Source organism: Melanostigma gelatinosum (genome assembly GCF_949748355.1).
Source record: "Melanostigma gelatinosum genome assembly, chromosome: 17".
NCBI classification, from domain to species: Eukaryota; Metazoa; Chordata; class Actinopteri; order Perciformes; family Zoarcidae; genus Melanostigma; species Melanostigma gelatinosum.
The window spans coordinates 20,750,412-20,774,203 of record NC_136650.1 but is presented as its reverse complement, the minus strand read 5'-3'; the positions used below and the strand labels follow the sequence as shown (position 1 = coordinate 20,774,203).

At 43.9% G+C, this 23,792-nt stretch overlaps 4 protein-coding genes across 4 annotated transcripts; 2 read left to right on the top strand and 2 right to left on the bottom strand.

Moving 5' to 3' along the window:
* The first annotated feature begins 1,258 nt into the window (after positions 1–1,258).
* txlna (taxilin alpha) lies at positions 1,259–8,010 on the top strand. Its single transcript, XM_079287652.1, has 11 exons — positions 1,259–1,310; positions 2,082–2,601; positions 3,017–3,265; positions 3,386–3,477; positions 4,298–4,468; positions 4,848–5,042; positions 5,164–5,283; positions 5,380–5,454; positions 5,559–5,651; positions 5,743–5,838; positions 6,004–8,010. The coding sequence occupies exons 2-11, from the start codon at positions 2,091–2,093 to the stop codon at positions 6,325–6,327; spliced, it is 1,926 nt and encodes a 641-aa protein (XP_079143778.1). The 5' UTR covers positions 1,259–1,310; positions 2,082–2,090; the 3' UTR covers positions 6,328–8,010.
* Positions 8,011–8,422: 412 nt separating this feature from the next.
* Positions 8,423–11,854, top strand: eif3i (eukaryotic translation initiation factor 3, subunit I). Its single transcript, XM_079287959.1, has 11 exons — positions 8,423–8,530; positions 8,941–9,033; positions 9,127–9,214; positions 9,337–9,402; positions 9,483–9,632; positions 9,998–10,125; positions 10,388–10,498; positions 10,725–10,814; positions 10,931–11,004; positions 11,155–11,247; positions 11,349–11,854. The coding sequence occupies exons 1-11, from the start codon at positions 8,528–8,530 to the stop codon at positions 11,428–11,430; spliced, it is 978 nt and encodes a 325-aa protein (XP_079144085.1). The 5' UTR covers positions 8,423–8,527; the 3' UTR covers positions 11,431–11,854.
* An 866-nt stretch (positions 11,855–12,720) lies between these two features.
* On the bottom strand, positions 12,721–18,036 carry LOC306790924 (putative histone deacetylase 1-B). Its single transcript, XM_079287472.1, has 12 exons — positions 17,930–18,036; positions 16,860–16,972; positions 16,243–16,360; positions 16,085–16,159; positions 15,646–15,784; positions 15,217–15,358; positions 15,049–15,141; positions 14,847–14,955; positions 14,390–14,770; positions 14,118–14,273; positions 13,982–14,027; positions 12,721–13,578 (listed from the first exon to the last, which is right to left on the bottom strand). Exons 1-12 carry the CDS (start codon positions 17,976–17,978, stop codon positions 13,551–13,553), a joined length of 1,449 nt encoding a protein of 482 aa, XP_079143598.1. The 5' UTR covers positions 17,979–18,036; the 3' UTR covers positions 12,721–13,550.
* A 2,662-nt stretch (positions 18,037–20,698) lies between these two features.
* On the bottom strand, positions 20,699–23,402 carry marcksl1b (MARCKS-like 1b). Its single transcript, XM_079287703.1, has 2 exons — positions 23,106–23,402; positions 20,699–22,148 (listed from the first exon to the last, which is right to left on the bottom strand). The coding sequence occupies exons 1-2, from the start codon at positions 23,190–23,192 to the stop codon at positions 21,576–21,578; spliced, it is 660 nt and encodes a 219-aa protein (XP_079143829.1). The 5' UTR covers positions 23,193–23,402; the 3' UTR covers positions 20,699–21,575.
* Positions 23,403–23,792: the final 390 nt, after the last annotated feature.

Here is a 23,792-nt window from a genome sequence, read left to right as displayed (position 1 = left end):
CATGAAAAACAAAACAAATGCATACAGGAAACGGCAACAACATAAAAAAAAAACGTGTAAAGGAAAATATATTGAATTTAAAGTTGTTCAGTGGAAATACTGTACAAAACGAATAAAGTTACGTTGCAACCCTTTAATGCAAATGTTTCATCTTTGATCGCAATGTGAAGGAATGTTACTGTATTGCAGTATATACAGTGCTGTGAAAAAGTATTTGCCGACTCATCCAGGAGGTCATAAAAGACCCCAGAACAACATCTAAAGAACTGCAGGCCTCACTTGCCTCAGTTAAGGTCAGTGTTCTTGATTCAACAATAAGAAAAAGACTGCAGCCATGGCAGAGTTCCAAGGCGACAGCCACTGCTGAGCAAAAAGAACACAAAGGCTCGTCTCACATTTGCCAAAACAACATCTCGATGGCCCCCGAGACTTTTGGGCAAATATTCTTTGGACTGACGATACAAAAGTTGAACTTTTTGGAAGGTGTGCGTCCCGTTACAGCTGGCGTAAAAACGAACACGGCATTTCATAAAAACATCAGACCAACAGTCAAACATGGTGGTGGTAGTGTCATGAATGTGATTTTGAAGGGCTTCAATTTTGAAATGCTACATCAGAATGTCCTGGTTCTGTCTGAGTGACACCTTGAGGTGGTCTGCTATTAACCTGTCGTGAAATGATTTTGTAACTGCACCGTTTCCTCTAAAATCTCATCTGAAATTAGACAAATTGTCTCATGAATGTGATTTGAAGTGAGCTCATGAATGAGATTCTGAAGGGCTTTCATTTTGAAATGCATCAGAATGTCCTGGTTCTCTTTTTAAAATAAGTATTGTACTGCTGGATTCTATCCATATTATTTATAAAATATATGCGTTGAGGTTAATTTTGACATTCATTATTGTTCTTTTAGTTAGTTAATTTGATATTATTCTATTTCATTGTATATATTGTGCATTTTATATCTAATATTTTACTCTGTTATTCTTATTGTAAATACTGTGCATTTGATTTTTTATATTTTTTACTCTGTTTATTTATTTACCTGTACACATATTGCTGCTGTGGCGAAAAAATGTGCCCTTGTGGGATTAATAAAGTATCTATCGATCTATAATAACAATTGGCATTATATTACTGTAGGTGGCGACAAAGTCCCAGGTCGGGATGTAAACCGCCGTTTATAAACTACAAAGAAGAAGAATCCAAAGTTAGCACCGGAAGTCTTTTTCTTTTTTTTCTGGCTCACGCTGTTGTGGAAACCCGCAGTTCGCAGACACACACTCGCTGTTCCTCCTTTGAGTCTGAAGGTAAACAAACTCCCTAATATCAGAGAACATGGGATGTGATTCACAGACGAGTACGTTTGTAGTCCGTCTTTATTTTTAGAGGTAAAAACTAATTAATTTAACGTTACAAGCTAATTTCGACGCATCTTGAGGCTAACGAAGGTTAGCAGGTGCTAGCTGACGTGATAGTAAAGCGAAAGCTAGCGAGGACCTGGCACTCTTAGGAAATATAGCTTGGCTTTGTCATGGCATCTCTTAGTACACAAGCTAAAGCTAGTATTATAAACATACGTTAACACAAGAGCTAACGTTAGTGCTTCTTGTAACGAGAAGGTTTAACCCAATTTACAGGAAAGTGTTACGAAATCCCATTTAAATTAGTCTGGTGGTTGAACGTGTTTATGCAAATAATCTAGTAAATATAACGTCCGTTATCACCAGAAAGAGGATGTTTTGTGACTTATTAACTTTGGCAAACACTACGCAGCTATGTTTGTTGTTTGGTTCAGTCTTTGCACTACTGTTTAGTTAGATATGTAATATTATTCTATTTCATTGTATATATTGTGCTTTTTAAAATATTTTGTACTCTTATTTGTACTGTGTGAACTACTTGTTCATACTGTGCATTTTTTTATATTTAATATGTTTTACTCTTATTTGTATTGTTCATACTGTGCATTTTTTTATATTTAATATGTTTTACTCTTATTTTTATTGTATATATTGTACATTTTTTATTATCATTTATTTAAGTAGTTAACTGTACGTGACTTTTTCTACTTGTAACAGATACCAGAGATGAAAAAACAAGACACAGAAGAGTCTGCCACCCAGGGCGGTGAGGACGCTCCGCCAACACCAGGAGGGACGGAGTCACCTGCAAAAGACAGCTTGGACAGCAACAGCCCCAAAGAGTCTGAACCTCAGACGGACACGCCGCCACAGACGGACACGCCGCCACAGACGGACACGCCGCCACAGACGGACACGCCTCCACAGACAGACACGCCGCCACAGACAGACACGCCGCCACAGACAGACACGCCGCCACAGACAGACACGCCGCCACAGACAGACACGCCGCCACAGACAGACACGCCGCCACAGACCGTCACGTCTCCACAGACAGACACGTCTCCACAGACAGACACGCCGCCACAGACAGACACGTCTCCACAGACAGTAACGCCTTCACAGACAGACACGTCTCCACAGACAGACACGCTGCCACAGACAGACACGCCGCCACAGACAGACACGTCTCCACAGACAGTCACACCTTCACAAGGCAACGAGACAGGAAGTGACGGTAAAGTTTGAACTATTTACCAGGTACATTGTACGTTGTTGACAGGACCGTCTCTGTTACATGAGAACCGGTGATGGTCACTGTTGGGAGAGGACGTTGTTGTCCTACCTGTCACTGTGGATGGCTAGAGTGCATTGAGTTGTAATAGATCAGCATCAATAACAGCAATGATTGATATATTTGATCCTTTATAATTGGTTCATCTTTCTCACTAGTCATCAGCAAAGACACTGGTAAATTACTTTTGTTTTTATCACATTGTGTTTTATCAGCCACTTGCCATTTTTGGAGTTATTTTAAAGACTAAATGTCTTTGAAGCTTCACTGCAAGTACCTCAACTTTTTGCCACGCCTGAGTCCTAGAATTCACAAAAAAGAAAAAAGTCCTTTTTTCCCCTCCCTTTACTGCGTCTAGTTGCAGAGGCGGCCCTTTCTCAATGTGACATGGCTGAGGAGCTGAGCCGGCAGCTGGAGGACATCCTCAGCACATACTGTCGGGAAACCATTTCAGACGACGCCGGCTCCGTGCCCAACGGCCAGTCACACAGCCCCGAGCTCAACGGCCTGAGCAACGAGCGGGGGGGCGGCAAGCCAGAGGGCAAAGTCAACGGAGGGCAGAAGGAGCAGAAGAAGACTCAGGAGAAGAAGAAAGTGAAGGGTCTGGGTAAGGAGCGTCTCTAATAATTGCTTATTACAGATAACTGTTGACAGTTTGGAGGCTAGTTATGTGTTTTCTAACCGGCTCTCTGATTGTGTCCTGTCTCTGTTTAACTTGTTGACGCAGGCAAAGAGATCACTCTTCTCATGCAGACTCTGAACACACTGAGCACCCCGGAGGAAAAGCTTGGAGGCCTCTGTAAGAAGTACGCTGAACTGGTGAGTGTTTCACGCAGTCTAGCCCGAAGCACTACTGTACACTACTCGTACAATTATTTTGCACGTTTGAGAGGTAGAGCGTGTGTGTTTGGATGTACGAGAGCTGGATGAAGCTGATGTGTGTGTGTGATGCGTGTGTTGGAGCTGATGGATGAAGATGTGTCCGCTGTGCTGCTATTGGCTGAAGGAGAAGCAAAGCCTCTGTGTGGTCTTAGCATCATGCGCTGTAGTCTCATTATGAAGGATGCAATGTACGGTTAATATAGGTCACATTACATGCAGGGTCGACCTGTAGAAAATCAAATATCACAATATTTGTTAACAAATACCTTTATCAATACTTTAGGGTTCACTATTGGTGCTATTTTTGATCAATAACCATCAGTAATGTGGATATATTGACTCCGTGGGTTAAGACAAATAGTAAAACAGACTGTTAAAACATTACATCACTTTACTGTAATGCAGCCTTTAAAACCATTATGTCATTTTACGATATCCAAAATCCAAGATGATACCCAGTCTCATATCCCAATATCAATATATTTAGATATAAAATACCCAGCCGTAATTATACTACTACTCTACTACTTTTTGAACAGCTTATTATGAAACAAAGTAGTTGACTATAGATGATAGAAGTATTGTTTTAATATTACCAAGTGACGAGTGTCTATGACCCCAAACAGATGAACCGTAACATGTAATTAACACACGGCATCATTTTGTTTTCGAGGCGTCCTGTTTGGTAAAACAAGTCTAATATCAGCCGTCCAATCTTGTGGAACAACATCAAAATGCTTCTGTGTGTCTGTGACAGCTGGAGGAGCACCGCAACACCCAGAAGCAGATGCGGGTGCTGCAGAAGAAGCAGAACCAGGTGGTCCAGGAGAAAGACAACCTGAGGAACGAGCACAGCAAAGCCCTGCTGGCTCGCAGCAAGCTGGAGAGTCTCTGCAGGGAGCTGCAGAGACACAACCGCACTCTGAAGGTAACAGAACAGCACCGGCGTCCTGCATGTAGACTCCGAACTGCTGCATCCATCCGATAAATGACTTCCTGCAGCTGTGGCCTGTCTAAGGTCCAGTTCCTGTGTATTTATCAGTTTATTTAAACGCAGTTTTGGGTGTCTGACTCCTTCGATTAGCTGCCTTCATGAGATGCATTTGCTCAAAGTTTCTATTTACAGGTGTTTTTTAAACTGCAGTTTGTGGAGGTGCATTACAAAAGGAGGGAAATGCTTTTCTGTGAACTACTGAATAAGCAGAATTGATCACTTTAAGATGATTCTGAGGTTAGCCAGCTTTTCAAAGTGGAAACAAGCAGCACATCCTTTTCCACTTCCATCTTCAACTTCTGTCCGTCTGCAGGAGGAGGGAATACAAAGAACGCGTCTGGAGGAGGAGAAAAGGAAGGAGGTGACCTCCCACTTCCAGGTGACGCTGAACGACATCCAGGCTCAGATGGAGCAGCACAACGAGAGGAACGCCAGCCTCCGACAAGAGAACACGGAGCTGGCCGAGAAACTGAAGAAGCTGTACGAACAGTACAAACTACGAGAAGAGGTGTGTGCACACTGTCCTCCACAACGGCATCCTTTAAGGGCTGTAGTTCTCTTTGATTTCACACTGCAAGTGGAATGCCTTTTTACGGGATGTGTGACAGGCTTTGTATTTCTCTGACCAGCACATCGACAAACTGGTGAATCACAAAGATCTGCAGCAGCAGCTGGTGGACGCCAAGCTGCAACACGCTCAGGAGCTGCTGAGGGAGTCGGAGAAATTCCACGACAGAGAGAAACACTTTGTAATTATCCTCCTGACTCACATTTACAAAAACAAGCACTGTGTGTGTGTCCTCCTGTTTTTAATGCATATATGTTCCCGGGATTTGTCTCCTCAGCTGCTGAAAGAAGCCGTGGAGTCTCAAAGGATGTGTGAGCTGATGAAGCAGCAGGAAGTTCACCTCAAGCAGCAGGTTTCTCATCGAGCCTTTACTCTTCACCTTTTACAGTCGGACTGTAATTGACAATGTTTGCGTCCTAATATGATCAAACCTGTTGTGTTGTTGTTGTTGTTCAGCTCTCACTGTACACGGAGAAGTTCGAAGAGTTTCAGACCACTTTGTCCAAGAGCAATGAAGTCTTCACCACGTTCAAACAGGAGATGGAGAAGGTGAGGCGTCCGAGGCCGTGAGATTCAGAGAAGGACGAATCGTATTCGCCTTTTGCAGGACGTGACGTTCGCGTTTCCTTTTGTGTCTCAGATGACTAAAAAGATCAAGAAGCTGGAGAAGGAGACGGCCATGTATCGGTCCAGGTGGGAGAGCAGCAACAAGGCTCTCCTGGAGATGTCAGAAGAGGTAAAGCAGCTTTTAGGGTTTGTTGACCGACCACTTTTAGATCGCCAGAATACAGTAACTTGTTTTTTTATAATGATAGATATTCAGTTCAGATGAGGCGATTTATTTGACGTGTGCATCGTGTGTGTGTGTGTGTGTGTGTGTGTGTGTGTGTCTCGTCTCCAGAAGTCTGTGCGGGACGTTGAGTTTGAAGCTCTCCAGGGTAAAGTGCAGCGGCTGGAGAAGCTGCGACGGGCCCTGAAAGTCGAACGCAACGAGCTCAACAAGAAGGTTCAGAACCTCAGCGGTCAGGACGCCGTCGCGGTGGGACCCCCCGCCTCCGACACGCAGACCAACTCCCCCTCTCCGCCGCCCACAGACTCTCTGCTGCAGCCCGACGGCCTCCCCGTCCCGGACTCCGCCCCCTGCTCCCAGTCCTGCCACTGTGACCCAGAACTGGACACAGACTCCCCGCTAGAAGAGGCGAGGGCTCTGCCCGTCGCTGAATGAAGCAAACGCTGCTCACGGCCTCCTCTCTCCCCCCTCCAGCATCAAGCCACCTAATATGAAGCCACCAGCCTGCAAGCCGCTCCTCCTCAGCTGGAGGAAAGTGATGTTAACTTGTGTCCTCCCAGCATGCCCTGCAGGCTTTCTAACGTACATTATGTCAGTACATTTACATGCACACCATAACAGTTACTGTGAAGGACCTCGTTAAGGGGATTAAAGGTGACACTCCAAAAGGCGTGTTACACATGCTGCTGTTTGTGGCTTTCAGTCGACCAAAAACATTGACAGAGTTCAGACTTCACTGATCACAGTAATTCAAAAATAGAGAAGTTATCCAGCTCTGCCAGACTCCAACTTACACCTCAACTTGACCCTGTTTATATGACGGCAGCAGCAATCTGTAATAATCTAATTATCAGTACTACTTACAGTGTGCCTGTAAATGCACCGGCTGCCTCTGTGTTTCACTGCACATTCCCTTTTTTTGATTTGCATCAAACACAACTGCTGAGCGAGAAAAAGCAACAGTGCTGCTCGGGATGACACAAGGCAGGCAGGTAAATGACAAGAGGAGTCATCAGAGGGGTGTGTGTGTGATGTTTTAAAATCCATTCCTAGTAATTTAATGTTTTTCTTTCAGCTGAAGTCTTAACGGGGATGTGAAGATGATCATTTCTTTGGCCAGTCCAATTCTTAATGTCATAGAAATAATCTAGAATTCTACAAATGTATTGAAGGACGTTTCTCACTCGCTCTGGATTTCTCTCATTCTCTCATTCCTTTTTCTTCAGTTTCAGAGTTTTCAGTTCTTGTGGACCGTTTTAGGGAACAATTTTTTATTATTTTTTTTGCGTCACACTGCTTCTTTTGTGCAGTTTTTCTCGTTTGTATTTATTGTTTGAAGCATAATCTCTGATGTTGAAATGTATGTATCTTACAGAGCACCACGATAACATAGATCTTGTTACACATTTACAAAATGTAATACGGTGTTCATTTCATGACTTTTCATTCCTAACCTTCCTGAGTTCAGTTGTCACATGGCTATGATTGTCTCCTCCCATCCCTGGTAATGGCAGTAGCTTGTAATCAGGTTTCTACTCGAGAATGTTGGAGGACCTCTATGCAACGCTTGCCTCTTGCCTCTTTCTTTTCCTGTGGCTGTCTCAACTGACGAGCACTTAGCTGAGAATGTATATTCATTAACTCGACTGTCTCGCATGGATGTATTGTATGAACAGACAACATATCTCACAGCAGAACTTTATTTTTCCTTAGGTTTGAAGCTTATTAATCTTGGTAGATGTCGGACATTCAACGTAATGTTGTGCATCTTCCTGGTGCTTTCACGCGGTGCAGTGACTGAGCCGAGTTATTGGACTTCTGAATCGTAGTTTGACTCTCACACGTGCATTTCTCTTCAGTCATTCTTATGTTCTACTTCATATGTAGCATTGGTAACATGGCGTCAACGTATAGACTCATTTTCAATTGAAATAGAAATGGCAGACGTAGTTTCTTCCATTGTCCCACAGGACAGAATCGGTGTACCTCTGGTCCCGTGGTAGATGTGGAGCTTCATTGACCATGAGAAGGAACCAAAGATGTTTCCTTTCTTTTGTCTGTTGCAGTACTTTTATCTGGCCCTGTATATGTTGTTTCTTGTTAAATAAAAGATGTAATGGTGTGTATTTCAGTTGTTTGTTGATTGACCGTGTTGGCTGATTTAGAAAAGATTTAAAAATGAAACGCATGTTTTAATACGAGAAAGGTGTGTGCAGTTTTTGCACTTTTAGACCACCAAACTACATTTGAATTTGATGTATCTTCAAAAATGCAGTTTTTGTCTTTTTCATTGTTAAAAAATACACATTACAGAATTTAATCAATGTTTATAGATATTTCTAATAGCACATTGTGTGCTTTACCTTTTAATAAATCAATTTATATTTCCTTTAAATCCCGTTTAAACACCTTTAAACTGAAGGGATTGGGCGTTAAGGTGATTTGGGTGCAGTACTACAGTACCACCGAGAGAGGGCGTGCTAACGTTATTTTGCCTGTCTTCCCCGGATACACGTCATCTTCCTCTTCCGCCGCTGCTCCGGCGCCCTGAAACACGAGTGCTGATCTTTTCTCTTTTTTTTACGGGAGTCGCAGTGAATATACTGGGTCGACTGGTTACACCCAGCTGACGACAATGGTTTGTGAATATTTATTACTGACCGTCTGTCGCGAGCTATGTGTACATATATATATCAGAATAAATACACATTCATCGTGCTGAGACTGTTTGCTCCGGTTTAGCTAAGCTAGCATATCTAGCCTGGCTAACGTTAGCTTAAGAATTAGCCAATGTTAGCACGACTGTTGGCTACTGTTAGCTGCATGTTGTGAGAGATGCAAGATGATTCGCCGGCTGTTTGAACTGCACTGGTGTACAATAGTCTCAGATGAATTAAGTAAACATAACATTTATAGCTGGTTCGTCAGCACCGATCACCTATTGTCCCCAATAATAATAAACGCCATAGAACTTCATGGAGTCACCTGCTCCTCATTTGAAGCAAATGGCTGGACTGTTGTATCAAGTTAACAGGTCTCTCTCCACAGAGACCCATCCTGCTCCAGGGCCACGAGAGGTCCATCACTCAAATCAAGTACAACCGAGAAGGAGACCTGCTCTTCTCTGTAGCCAAAGACACGGTGAGATAACGAGCACATGCTCTGCCGTTATCTTGTTATTCCACCTGCAATTGTGTTTGCTATTAACTTATATTGTAATGTCTCCCACTGTAGGTAACCAACGTGTGGTACTCTGTCAACGGAGAGAGGCTCGGCACCTACAATGGACACACAGGAGCCGTGTGGTGTGTGGACTGTGACTGTATCCTTCTTCAAGAAACACACTTGTTTGTGTTTTAGTTGAAACGTTTATACGACCGTGCGTTCATGTGATGCAGTGTCTGTTCTCATACATGCTGGGCTCCTTAACGTGCACTCTCTCAGGGGACACTAAAAACGTATTGACGGGATCCGCAGACAACAGCTGTCGACTGTGGGACTGTCAGACCGGTATGTAAAGACGAGCTGCACTCCAAGAACTAAGCGTGTGTCCTACATCCACTAACTCCCCGTGTCTCTGTGCCTCACAGGTAAACAGCTGGCCCTGCTCGACACCAACTCCGCTGTCAGAACGTGCGGCTTCGACTTCAGCGGAAACATCATCATGTTCTCCACAGACAAGCAGATGGGTTACCAGTGCTTCCTGAACTTCTTCGACCTGAGGGATCCACAGCAGATCGGTACGCACCACACACTGCACACCGGGGGTGTAACGGCACACTAAAGTCAAAATAGTAACTTGTGTGGCTCTTTTTTTATTACATTAGCAGCAATAATTAGATATGTACTGATGCAAATTCATGTAAGTGGATTGAAAATCATTCATCATTGCAAATGTTGAATTTGTCTTTAATTAAAAACTGCAATATTCCTCTGCAGGAAACAGGATGTAGCTCTCTCTCAGTATTTAACAAAGTCGTGGTGTCACACATCACTGTATGATTACATCATATTTAAAGGAGATTATCTTCTGTTACAGTTGTAGTGCGGTAGAATAACTGCGGCTCCTCTCGGTGGTATAATGAGTGAGTTTCTGTCTCTGCAGAGGACAACCAGCCCTACCTGTCGCTACCATGCAATGACCACAAGATAACCAGCGCTGTGTGGGGACCGCTGGGAGAGTTCGTCATCGCTGGCCACGAGAACGGAGAGTTCAACCAGTTCAGCGCCAAGGTGGGTCAGACACCGTCTTTGAACTGTGTTCATATGGCACCGGCTGTTAAAGTCCCAGTGGAGCCAAAGTTGGAGCTTCTTTAGCTTCTGTGCTGTGAGGATCTCCAGTGAAACAGAATATTTGAGCGGTGCGCAGTTACAAGAGGGATTTAAATCAAATCCTTTGCATTTGATTGGACCGCAAAAAAGTTTTTGAAAGTGCATTTTTCATTTAAATTCCTAATCTTCAAAGTTGAATGTTGTGACTGTTATTTATTGGCAGGACGGAGAGATCATCAAGAAGGCCAAGGATCACACCAAGCAGATCAACGACATCCAGACATCCGTGGATCTGACCATGTTCATCAGCGCCTCCAAGGACAACACGGCCAAGGTGAGATCCCCGTCCACTCTCCGGCTCACTGACACAAACAACCAGACATGTTGTGAATATATGGGTCACCAAATTGCTACTTTTTATCGTGTAACGTTTTTATATAACACCAGAAACGATTTAGTGTATATACTGTGTATAATCCATGTATTGATCACCTGATTTTTATCTGAACTTGCCTGTTGTTTGACATCATACTTTGGGTGTTTCCTGTGTTTCCTCTCAGCTGTTTGACTCCGCCTCTCTGGATCACATCAAGACTTTCAAGACGGAGAGACCCGTCAACTCTGCTGCCATCTCCCCCGATATGGATCATGTAAGTGCCGACTTAGTGAAACGAGGAAAGGCTGTGCGTGCTGTCACCATGTACACGTTTGTTTGCCGCAAACTGTTTTGTCAAGTGAAAAACGGGATCTGGTCCTTACCTCTCAGGTGGTGATGGGAGGTGGACAGGAGGCCATGGAGGTCACCACTACCTCCACCAGGATCGGCAAGTTTGAGGCCAGGTGAGTTAAAGTGTGCCCGAGGTTTACTCCACGGGTCAGGAAGGAACCACCGTCCCACATGAACGTACCTGGTCCCATATCCACTCTGCTCGGGACAGTTCAGACCGAGGCGCTGACCCTGGCTTTTCTTCTCTCCCCCCCCCCCCTCAGGTTCTTCCATGCTGCCTATGAAGAAGAGTTTGGCAGAGTCAAGGGTCATTTCGGCCCCATCAACTGTGTGGCATTCCACCCCGATGGCAAGAGGTAAGACGCCACACTGACCTATGCTGTAGAGTGGTCGAGTCAAAAGTCCCTGTGTGTATCACTGCCAACATTTCCTTTGTACAATGTTTGTTTGTTTACAGCTACAGCAGCGGAGGAGAAGACGGATACACGAGGATTCATTACTTTGACTCACAGTACTTTGACTTTGAGCTGGAGGCGTAAACAGTCGGGCTCCTTCCGCACACAGCTTCAGTCCAGTCGGGAAGAAGCGACCACAGACTGAAGTGCATTTACAGTCTACTAACCACCTCGCCTCATTCCCTTCATCTGACCTGATCTGTAATCGGTGTACTTTTCACCCGTTGCTTCAAATAAAGGTAAAGAGGTCAGGACTGCATCTCTGAGACGGGAGGGTTTTGGTGTTTTTTTGTCATTTTTCTAACATCACTCGGGGAAACTGTCTTTGTGGGATCAGAAGCAACTTTTGTGCCCTGGATCCTCGGAGCGATCGTGACTGGACTTCAGAACAGACACTCCCCGATTCCCAACTTTATTTAATCTGATTCTATAAACAAGTAGAATTTGAGTTGATGTATCTTCTGTTCTGCCATTCCGCACCAATTCACCATAAAATTACTGAATTCAAGTCGTGGCTGTGTGATTTATTCAACTCTGCCAGTCAACAGTAATGTAATGCAATATAGAGGAGAAGCATATTAAAAGGACCACCTCACAGTTCTTTGTCAAAAAAAAAAAAGTTTGTCGAAAACCTCATTATTTTTAACCTATTAGACATTTGTGTGATAATTATAATTAGTGCATGAATTCTTGATTGTCAACTTGTTTTGTGAGATCACGGGGAACTTTGACCATCAAATTCTCGTCCGTCAATCCGGGAGTCGAAGTTTAAAGAAAGTCCGTCCGGGTGTTCCTGACATATCGAAGATTAGAGAATCAGACGGGCAAGTCAAACAGCCTTTGCCTGAACGGAAGTGTAAATTGTTATAGTATATCGGAAAAAAACTAATAGTATTTAGTCTCTTCCATCCTGATGTAAGAGACGAACACACACTGACCAAACATTAAGAAGCTTCTTCATAAGTCTTTGTGCATCACTGCCAACATGATTCCTGCACGGTTTAGCTTCAGCAGTGGAGGACATGATGGATTAGTCAGGCTTCATTACTTTGACCACAGCTTCAGTCAGGAAGGAGAGACGATGAACTGAAGCACCAACCAACGGTGTCCAATTCTACAAATAAGTTAAATTTAAGTTCATTCAATTTCTGTTCTGCTATTCCACCACAGGTCACCATAAAATGACTGAATACAAGTTGTGTCTGTGATATAGGCATTCAACAATTAAACAATTTATAATCCTTTAACAGTTACCAGAAATAAAAACTAGATAAAGTAATGAATCTAAAACAAAAGCAAAGTACATAATTAGTTGTTTTTTTCTGTTGAGGGTGTATAAATAAAATTGGGCGGAAAAACGTGGATCACTTCATTTTTTATTAAAATTATGATAATGCACATTTCACAAGGATAAAACTCCAAACAACCACATGTCGAGGGTCCATTTAACCAGCTCACTCCACCTTTATGTATAATGGTAGAAAATATCAAAAACAAGTCACTCACTTCCAAACATCTCCGAACCTCTGAAGAGGTTCACGACCATTCACACTTCCACAAGAAAGAAAACACTGACCATGTTCACAGGAAGGTGGGCTGAAGGGGCCGCTCGTGAATTAAAATAAGTTACTGAGCATCGATGGGGCCTGTCCGCACAGAGGGAGCAATATATACATGCTGAAGGCGAGATTATCCTAAACATGCATTCACTGATCAACACAGCAAGCCAAATGCTGGTTATCCTACAGTATCATAAATAGATGTTTAAAAACTAACAGAAAAGCCTTATTTGCACGTGAGCACTATACTTATAAATCATCTTCGTCTCTGCAGGTATTTCGACCGTGAGCCCCGCAAGCCTGTTTAAATCTGTAACACCATGATAGGAACAGTAATGATCCGAGTGCTTTTCACTCAGCAGACCCGGTTCACACAAAGAGTTGAAAAGAGGATCCGTGAGTCATTTGTTTTATACTTCAAGAGGCTCCAGATGCAAAACGGTTGCTGAGATAAGCAGCTGTGGACCGGTGTTTCACTGAGGTTGGTAACAGACGTAAATACTACAGTGTAAACCAGGCTTGGCCATAAGAACACATCATAAAACAGGGATACAAAAAGGCTCCTATTGTCACAGCAGGAGAATACAGGAATCAGTGGGGATTGAGGACAACAGCACAACCAACTCTTCCTCCTGGTGTCACACTTCAAGTGGTCTTCACCTCTTCTTTTGGTCTGAAACAAACGAAGGAGTTTATGCATCAAACCACCAGACAGACAGTCAGTCTAGGTAAACAGCTTTGAGACCAAGAGGGTTTCACAGGACACACGTCGTCTCCTTCGTTTAGGATAAGATGCGGCGACACGGTTTATTGTTGGCGTTATGTCGCAGCGCTGACACATTCACTCTGCTGCTCAGAGTAATCACACGTCTGCTCATAACGGAGCAAACAACCGGAGGCTACAGTATGATGCGTTAAAGCTCCAAACAGTAGGAATGAGTGTTGGGAAAAAGTAAATGATTAAACATTATTGTGATGAGTTCAAACGTAATCTTGTGAAATGAAGTTTTTGGCTTGACGGAGATGTTTTCACAGGAATATAATAGAATAAATAACTCATCAGATTTTATATTTACCCTGATGTGTCCATCTTCTCTTCCTCTTTCTCCTCCTCTTTCACTTCTTAGAGGCAGAAAGATAAACGATTAGCACAACGGTATTACAGAATGATGACACATTCATCTACAAACACCAGCTGGGAACAAGTCTTACCTTTCTTTTCCTCCCCTTCCTTCTCTTCCTCCTTCTTCACTCGTTTGGCCTTCTTGTGGTTGGCTGCGTTCCTGCGGCCTCCTCCCTGACCCTCCGCCTCGTCCTCAGAGTCAGAGAACTCCTCCTCGCAGGCTATCCTTTTGTCGTGGGCCCGGACTGAAACACAGAAAGGCATACTTACATCCACAGAGTACAACTTGACAGTAGCGTGGAGTGTGGAGTGTGTACGTGACCACTTCCTGTCTAAATCTATGCCTGTGGAAGCCTCTTACTGGAGACGCGTTTGTCGCCCTCCTCCTCGTCCTCGTCTCCGCTGTCCGGGTGGGGGGCGTCCTCGGGGATCGCCTGCATCTGGACACCGGGGGCGTGCGGCAGCATGCGGAGGTTTTCAAACAGACGCTGCTTGATCTTCTCCAGGTACTCGTTGGTGTTCTGGTTGGTCATGTTGGACGGGCTGATGTGCAGCTTGAAGTCGGGCCCGAAGTACTCAAAGTAGTCGTTGTAGGGCAGCTCGTTGGGGATGGAGCAGTCCAGGGCGACGGCCGTCTCGTACGTCCAGCAGCGGGCCACGTTGCGGATGGTGTAGCCTCCGCCGCCCAGCATCAGCAGGGGCAGGTTGAAACCTTTGATGTACTCCACACATTTGGCATGGCCTGGAGGAACTCGCACGTATTAGCATTCTCCAGCACTTCTACATGTCGGTTTAGGGCGAGTGAATCGTGTTAATACCTTTGATGGTGAGGTTGAAGCAGCCCAGTCTGTCTCCAGAAAGGGAATCCGCTCCACACTGGAGGACAACAGCACTCGGCTGGTACATCTCCATGACTTTAGCCATGATCTAACACGCACACACACACACACACATATTAACAGCCGTGGAGTAAAGAGTGATTGTGGTGGTTCGATAGTACCTAAATAAGAGCCGACTTACAGGTTTGAAGATCGCTTCATAGGACTCATCGTCGATGCCGTCTCTCAGCGGGTAGTTTACTGCGTAGTACTTGCCCTTTCCAGCTCCGATGTCCTGCACAGAGTGGAGAGAACTGAATTACAGCCCACACACAAGTTACGCAGATGATCTTAGAATTAACAAACCCACCCGCAGGTCTCCGGTGCCGGGGAAGTACTCCCCATACTTGTGGAAAGAGACGGTCATGACCCGGTCTGTCGTGTAGAAGGCCTCCTCCACTCCATCACCGTGATGGATGTCAATGTCTATGTATAGGACCCTCTGGTGGTACCTAGAGAGGAGAGAGCATCCAGTTAACAACATGGTCAAAGCTCTGCGGACTGAGTAAAGCGTGTCGTCCGCAGTGGGACTTTACAGGCTGTAAAAATGCAAAGACACTTTAAGATAATGACGAAGGCAGCAAACCGAAAGGAGAAATGTTTGATTGTGTGCATCAAAAATAAAGCTCCATGGCAGCAGAAGATCAAATTCAGCTAAACCTGATCTAAAATGTACACGCACTGACGGATCAGCAGAAACGCAGGATGATTATTTTAAAAAGGGAAGAGAGCAGCTTACTTCAGCAGCTCGAGGATGGCCAGGACGATGTCGTTGACGTAGCAGAAACCCGACGCCTCAGACTTCTTCGCGTGGTGGAGTCCGCCGGCCCAGTTGACGGCGATATCCGTCTGCTGCTTGTTCAACTTCAATGCCCCAGCTAGAGTAAAAAGTTAACAGAGGAAAGATACAATATGGGTTAAATGGCCGTCAGCGTGTTGATACAAATGTCCTATATCGTCTTCACATTTATAAATGTGCTTTATAGATTTTCCGACAATCTGGACAATGCTGCGTGCACATGTTCTCCCCAGTGAGGGCTACAACAGGTAGACAGGATTAGCTAGTTTAATTTAAGGCCTTTACTTCTGATTTATTCCATGCACACGTCATACATGTCCCACTCGTTGGAGGCCGGTGCACCAGGGGGATTATGGGACGTGTGGTTGGCATAACTCACCGACAGATCCACCCGTTGAGAGCTGGCAGAACTCAAACAGACCATCGAACACCGGACAGTCTTCTCCGACATTGACTGCAAGAAAAAGAAACAGCAAATTCAACATTTGTGAACAGCAAGAATACTTCGGCGTCCATTGGAGTAAAGCGGACACTCACATCGCTGCATCTGTTTGCTGTACTCAGACATGTTGTCGGGTCGGATGGACCTCAGGAACTTGATGTAGTCATCACTGTGGTATTTTGTCATCTCCTCACCGCTGGCTTTGTGTGGTCTCTGGAAGCAGAAGGAAAGATGAGGAGGAAAAGTGACTGCTGCCACTTCTTCATTCAACAGCAGCCATCGGGTTTGTGGGATTTTAACACGTTTTATGCAAACAGTCTCTGAGTGGCTAGTCTCTATTCAGACAAGGTTATCCACATATTCAAACACAAACTAATGGACTAGGATAGCCAACCAAAAAAAAAAAAATACCTGCATGACAGTGAGAAACTAACAATTAAAACATCTTAGTTAACAGGCAAATAGCTGCCAAAGCTTTCTGGATCAAACTCACTCTTTTGAATATATGTTGTACACATGCATTACTAACAAGACTGCACTGATAAGACCACTGGACCATATCAAACAGAAACATGCGACATACTGAATGGTTTATGATGAATATGTGTACCATCACCCTGTCCATGTGACCCTTACTTTTTTAAAGATTATGATGTAATATACGATGTAAAGATCCTAGTGTCGGGGGCTTGTGTGGAGTGATATCACTCACGTAAATCTCCATTTTCCTGTACAGTCCATAGTTGAGAAGGAGGTTGTGCGTCATGCGGATCCTGTGGGGTTTCATGGGATGGCCCTGGCCGTAGTAGTAGTTCCCCACATCCCCTGAAACAAAAAATAACCACCCAGACAAGTTTACATCACAAAATCTGCTTGAAAACCTATTGCCACAATGCATTTAGTCTCTCCTTCATGCCAAACTCTATTCATGCCTAGTTTATCTGCAGATTGTATGTAGTTTATCAGTACACAAAGTTCGACACCAACCAGTTTTTATTGCACGGTTTTGGACAATCTTCCACTGACCCGATATTAAAATGTGAGATATATAAATAGGAGATTTGCTGGACTGTAGCTTGAATTATTCATCTGCTACTTGACTATGTTTGCCAGCAGAGGAGATAGAAGTCAGTAACGTACGTAATCCGATTTTTTTCAAACATAAATACAAAAAATAAAGTGAAATTTAAAAGCTCGACGATGCGCACATTTAATACAAAGCGTTTTAGGTACTTTCTTCACTTAACGTGCACACGATATCTAACCCTAGCATTTTCTTTTTGAGTGCAAATGCATCGCAAAAAAAAGGAAATGCATTAAAAACTTAACGACACATAACGTTCCTCTAAATATTGAAACTGATAACCGGAAGTTCTAAGCAATTTGGGAGACCGTTGATGAGATTAGCGACGTTAGATATGTGGCTCCTCTGTTCTCAGAAAAAAAAAAAAAAAAAAAAACACCGCTACATATCCACACATCACAATCCAATAACAGCATTTTAACTACATTAAATGCATTGTTCTGGTTATTGGATAACTTGAAACTGAGATGAACACCGAGCTAAGCAAAGGCTAGCTAGCTAGCCGGTGTAGCAAGCTAACGTTAGCTGCAAAGGCTAGCTAGCTAGCCGGTGTAGCAAGCTAACGTTAGCTGCAAAGGCTAGCTAGCTAGATAGCATGCTCGTACTGCACACTTTAAAAAAACAAAATACACGTTGAATTTCCTGAACATCTACCGCTTCAATCTGAAGAAACTGAGGTGCACATGTTGGGTATTTACCGTCATAGTAATAGCAAACTTTTTTCTTTGTTCCTTGAGACAGCGCCATTTTACACCCCCTAATTACTCCACACTGTTAAGTGCCCACCGGTTCTCCTCTCGTCTCGTGCACCAGGGGAACTATAGCGATGAGACTCTCGTCAACCAATCACAGATGCTCGATCCGCCCGGCTGGGAGGCGCCGGTGTTACAAACCAAAGGACCCGCCGAGGTTGCAGCTCCAACCAGACAGTGTCTAGACTGGAGCCTAAAACAGTGACACAGAGGGCAAGCTAATTTGTAATATCTAACGTTACCAATTCATTGTCAGTAAACTGGACTATCAGTTGATGACATACATTGAGCAGCTCCTTCAGTGTGGTTCCTCTCTGCAGGGAAGTCATAAGTCCCTGGGGTTCAGTGTCATGCACCATTTAATTGTGTGAAGTTGGTGTGAAGTTGTTCAAAATGAAATAACCCCACTTCTACATGTTGTGGAACTTGCATGCAGGTCCATCCTGACATCCCACATCACATCACACCAGAATCACCATTACTTTATTGGTTTGCCAATTTTGCAATTAATGTATCACTGATTGGGCGACTTAAAATCAGAAGCTGGCCTCACTAACACTGCTTGCCTTGCCTGAATGTATCTCATAACCCTTAATGTCAGCCTTAACAGGTTAATATAGTCAGATATAGTACGTATAGATGGGTTTCCTCTCCATTCATTGATGGTTTAGTGATCTAGCTTGAATTAAGTATAAATGTATCCGATGCCAATTGCCTCCATTGTTGTAATGAACGAGGCAACAAGAAGCTCTCGACCTTTAAAAACTGAAAATATCACGTTTTGTTTCATATGTTTCTCGACAACGTATTTCCATATTTATTGTATTTCATTAGTTTATTTGACAGGAAAGGATCAAGAAGTCAAAAAAACTGTAAAATGATCATTTTCATCAGTTGTCCCTGGCCTGACTACCCAAAAATAGAATAAAATGACATTTGCAAGCAGATGTATCTATGTAGGTCATTGGATTTGGCAAAGAATGTCAGACATGCATGTTCTTGCCAATATCTGTACATCTTGAAACACAGCTGAATACATCATTTGAAGAATCTGTGAAATGCATGTTTTTCTAAAAGCACTTACTGCCCATGAAGCAGTGCATGAGACTGATTACGCACATCTTGATGCAGGCTTAACACTGGAACAGATTGGGAAACCAGACAATAGGCGATCAGCTTCGTGGCGTTCCACGTAATGGCCAGCAGGTGGCAGTGGCAGCTCACCTGTGTTTGACTGTCTCCTCCAAATCTCTGAAGACTCCGTCATTGAGAATGAGAAATGCAGCATCCTTGAGCCGATCAGTCACAGAGTACCATGTATAGTAAGCAGTGCATATAGAGGATCAACTAAACACTGGAAAGACTATGAGTGATGTACAGCTCACTGTACCTGCTGCGTATTTAGAACAGTAGGAGTTGTGATGATTTTTGCATGGTCTTTGAAGACAATAAATCTACTGATTGAGCTCAAGAAATCGTTTGGTCAGGAGGCAGAAGGCTGGATCCATGTGGAGGCCTCAGCTTTGTTTAAATAATTCAGAATCGTTTGGAGACTGGGTTCCAAATGTGGATCTCAGATCTGAACTCATCATATCAGCATGTGAACAAGGTCAGACCATCCGGAGCTGTGCTCAGTTAGCCATGTTCAGAAGGCCAGTGGCCTGCCTCAAATGGAGGGAATATTGTAGATGTGATGGAGGAGGAGGAGGAGGAGGAGCGAGTGGAGGCAGAGGTAATGGTGCATCTCGGGGCCATACGACTAATAGAGGGCCGGGGGGGGGGGGGGGGGGGGTCACTGCAGCTAACATGGTAGTGATGGTGTGTTCAATTAACTCCCAACCAATCGGCTACAAACATGTGGGTGTTCTCTTGTTTTATAGAGAATCAGATAATGACCCAATGGGGCGCAACATGGAATAATTTGACTCCTAATCTCATGCTGATGGGTTTATATTTGTTATTGTCTTTGTTGGATGATTGATGTTTCTTTATGCTGAGGACAGCGGCTGTTTTATGCATTGAAAAGCCCCTTGAGGTGATTTGTGATATTAGGCTGCATAAATAAAATGGACTCGACTTGATATGTTCGTTTAAATCTGGGCCAGTGAGTGACACTTACATGATAGAGCAGAGTAATGGATGTCAAAGTTGGGCCTCATCAGGTTTATAGCTCTAATAAACCTTTTGAATCCCCACTGTAATGTGCTGTAACCACCTGGGGTGAGAATATGTGTGTGACATGACGGTTCCTTGTGAAAACGACGTATTAAAGCGAAGCTATATGTGCTGACTAGCAGCCACTGTGGCTACAGGTGAACTGAGAAATTCTGTATTTTATTGTTTGTAAAAGAGAGTATGTTGTTTCATCTTTCAAAAGCTGCTTTAAATTGGGTTCTCGGGTCAAATGTGTGAGGAGACGGTGCTGCTGCAGCGATTTAACTTTTTCTTTTTTTCTTTATTCTTTCATTTGTCTTATATGCAGACACCAAAGCAATGTAAGATTTCAGAATCAATGAAGCGTCACCCTTTAAACTGTATCTCTAATTTAAATTGTTCAATAAGTGGATGAATTATCATAATTAATTCCTCACTCGACTAATACTGCCAATGGGTGTTTGTTGACAGTGCAGCTCTACAACACTGTTTGATACGAGAGGCAGGCCTCTCACAACACATGTAATGCATGATGTAAATAACCATAAAGACACACAAACGGGCAGGTAACCAACATTTATTTACCATTATCAACTTTACAATAAAACCAGAAACATCTGTCAACATTAGCAAAATAAAGAACAGAAATCAATCCAATGTATTTACAGAGACAAAGCAGATTCAGGCTCACATACGACAGATAAACAACTCTGCTTCATATCAAACCGCGACAGTGAACACAGCAAGCTTAAGTGTTCTTTTTTTTTCATAGTAAGGTAAAAATCAAAGTTGTCTATTTTTTTTTCTTTTCTTTAAACAAACAAGTAATAGCTTCTCTGAATCTTTAAGATGCTTCTCTATAATACACCACAAAATACTTCAAATTCGGGTTAAAATATAGGAATGTAAAAAGTTGGCGAGTCTCTTTAATTTTCTGATTTCATGATTATTATTTTTATTTTTTTTGCTCTATTCAACAGTCATTTCAGGTGGTGGTGGTGTCCTAGTTTCTAGTTTCATTCCTTCAGCAAGGAGGCATCTTGATTTGCAGAATTTTTTTTAAGGGAAAAGATGCTTTGACTCCATCCATCCTTCATCAATCTATACTTCATGGTGTCATTAGCTCGAAGCTCTAGCCATTAAAATCCAATTTCCACACAGCGACCAGCCCACAGCCTAAAAACTCAGTCCAGGTCCGGATGTCGAGCAGTAACCAGGGAAGTGATCTAGTGAATCTAGTCTGTCGTCTTGTTATCATGACGAAAAGTGGCACGTCGAAGGAGTCTCTCACATACATGTGTATATATTTACATATACATATATCCATATACATATGTATACATATACACATATATATATATATATATATATGCTCTTAAATTCTCTCTCTCTCTCTTGAAAAACAGTTCACCCAGTTCATTGTGAGCGGCAGGTACAATCACTCTTTCTTTTCAGAGGGAGCCGGGGTCGAGCTGCTCTCCTCTGTTGGTTTTGTAGCCTCGGGGGCCGGGGCCGCGGCCTCCTTGGCCTCCTCCTTGGGGGCCTCCTCTTTAGCCAGAGCCTCCTCTGCCTTTGGGGCCTCGGCTGCAGCGGCAGCCTCCTCTTTAGCCGGAGCCTCCTCTTTCTTCTCCTCCTTCTTCTCCTCTGCCGGAGCAGCGGCTCCGTTCTCGGCGGGTTTCTCCTCAGAGGGGCTGGCGGCGGCGGATGCGGTGGTGGCTGCAGGCGCTTCCTCCTTGACCGCCTCGCTCTTCTTGCCCTTCTTCAGATTCAGTTTGAAGTTGAAGGACTTCTTCAGGGAGAACTTCTTCTTCTTCTTCTTGGGGGTCTCCTTGGCCGCAGCCTCGCCTTCGGGTTTGGCCGCCTCTCCATCCGCAGCGGGCGCCGGCTCGATGGCGTCTCCTCCGGCGCCGGCTTCGGGCTCCTTGGCTGCATCGGCCGAGCCGTTGGTGGCCGCAGCATCCCCATCGGCCTTTGTGGAGACATCCCCGTTGGTTTTCACATGTCCATTCTCCTGAAGACAAAAAAAGGTTGACAGAATAAGTCATCCGTTTCTAAAGCTCAGACAGAGAATCATGTTTAAATGTAATAAAAAAAACTCTGTGCACATACATGAGGCTATTTTAGAGGTACATTTCTCATGTATTCTCAGAGCAGCGTCGTGCTCATCAATTAACCACCGTGTCGCCTGGCTCAGAGGCGACGCCTTGCAGTACCCTCATCCAGCGATAGGCGGCGGTAGCGCCTCGCAGACCGCTCAGGGTACCAGACAGACGTCGGCTCAACAAAAGACCAGACCGGAGCTCATCGATAGACGAATGAAAAAACACCGACAATCGATGTTTTTTTAATTAACCCAAATAATCAGTCTGAAACGAATTCTGCTCGATTGATACAATCAATAATAAAGTCGTTTTTGTGTCACTTGATAAGTATAAATAATGTATGATATTAAACATGCATAATGATGCAATAGTGGTCCAAAGTATCACATGTATGACAAAACAAAACAGATATCGCTGATGAAATTTTGGAAAGCAAAATTGTTGCCCAGACGACAGCCAGGCTCGTGCTTTTAAACAGGGAGGAGTGGTGCCTACGTGCGCGCGAGCTGCCCCCCCATCCCCCTTTGAAGCCTGGCACTATCACACACGTTGTGCGGATTTTGGGTTAAAGCTCATTCACAAAAAAACACACAACTCAACGTGCTTCATCTCAACTTGTCAAACCTAGATAAATAACAACAGTTCGCTCTTTTCTTTCGTTTTTGGGGTCGTTTTTTTGGGTTGCTCTGCAGGAGACAGCGATGCGTAAAAGCCCCACCTGACTTGCCCCAAAAAATGTCCTCACATTCAAGTTTGATCAATTCAGCGTCGACTAAATGTGTTAAACTAACGTTTTCGTGTGAGAAAATCAATTCGTATGTGTCTCCATTGATAGAAAAATGAAAAAGCGCACTAAGTGTAATTACCTGTCCGTTGGTTTTGACAGCTGCACCGTCGGCGGCTGCAGCGCTCGCCTCCGCGGCCACATCTCCCTTGGATGCCTGGGATCCCATTGTGTTATGCGAGTCTTCCAAAGCAAATTAAAAAGAAAAACTAAAAAAAGAGTGTTCTTTTTCACTTAATCCCAACCCCAGGGCGAGTTACGTATCCAGCGGTGGAACGATGAAAAGTGGTGGTTGTTTTTGTATTTGTTTTTCTTGAAACGGCAGGTAATTCCTCTCGGTTGCTCCTGTGGTCAGACTTGTCACCCCGCTAGAGAGAGACCCTCTAAACTCAACACTGGTTGAACGCAACGCTTCAACATACAGCAGGTTCGAGGCACCGCCCGTGGGCGGGACCCTGCTGAGGTCTGACCAATCAGCGTACAGTCTGAGGGAACGTCTAGCCAGCTCTGACCAATCAACTCATTTACTCCATAATTCTCCCCGCCCCTCAGGAGGACCCCCAGCAATGGAATTAATTTAGTTCAGCTCAATTCAGTGTTTTATAGGCTTATCGGTTATTTTTATTAAATGAAATAATTGTCTGTCCTTTTATCAGTGTGCCTGTTACTGTTGATGTGCTCATTTGCTTCTGTTGTTGGTTGAGTATTCAGTCAAATATGAGGAATATCTATCAGACGTCGAGCTGATTATAAGGCAAGAATGAGGACT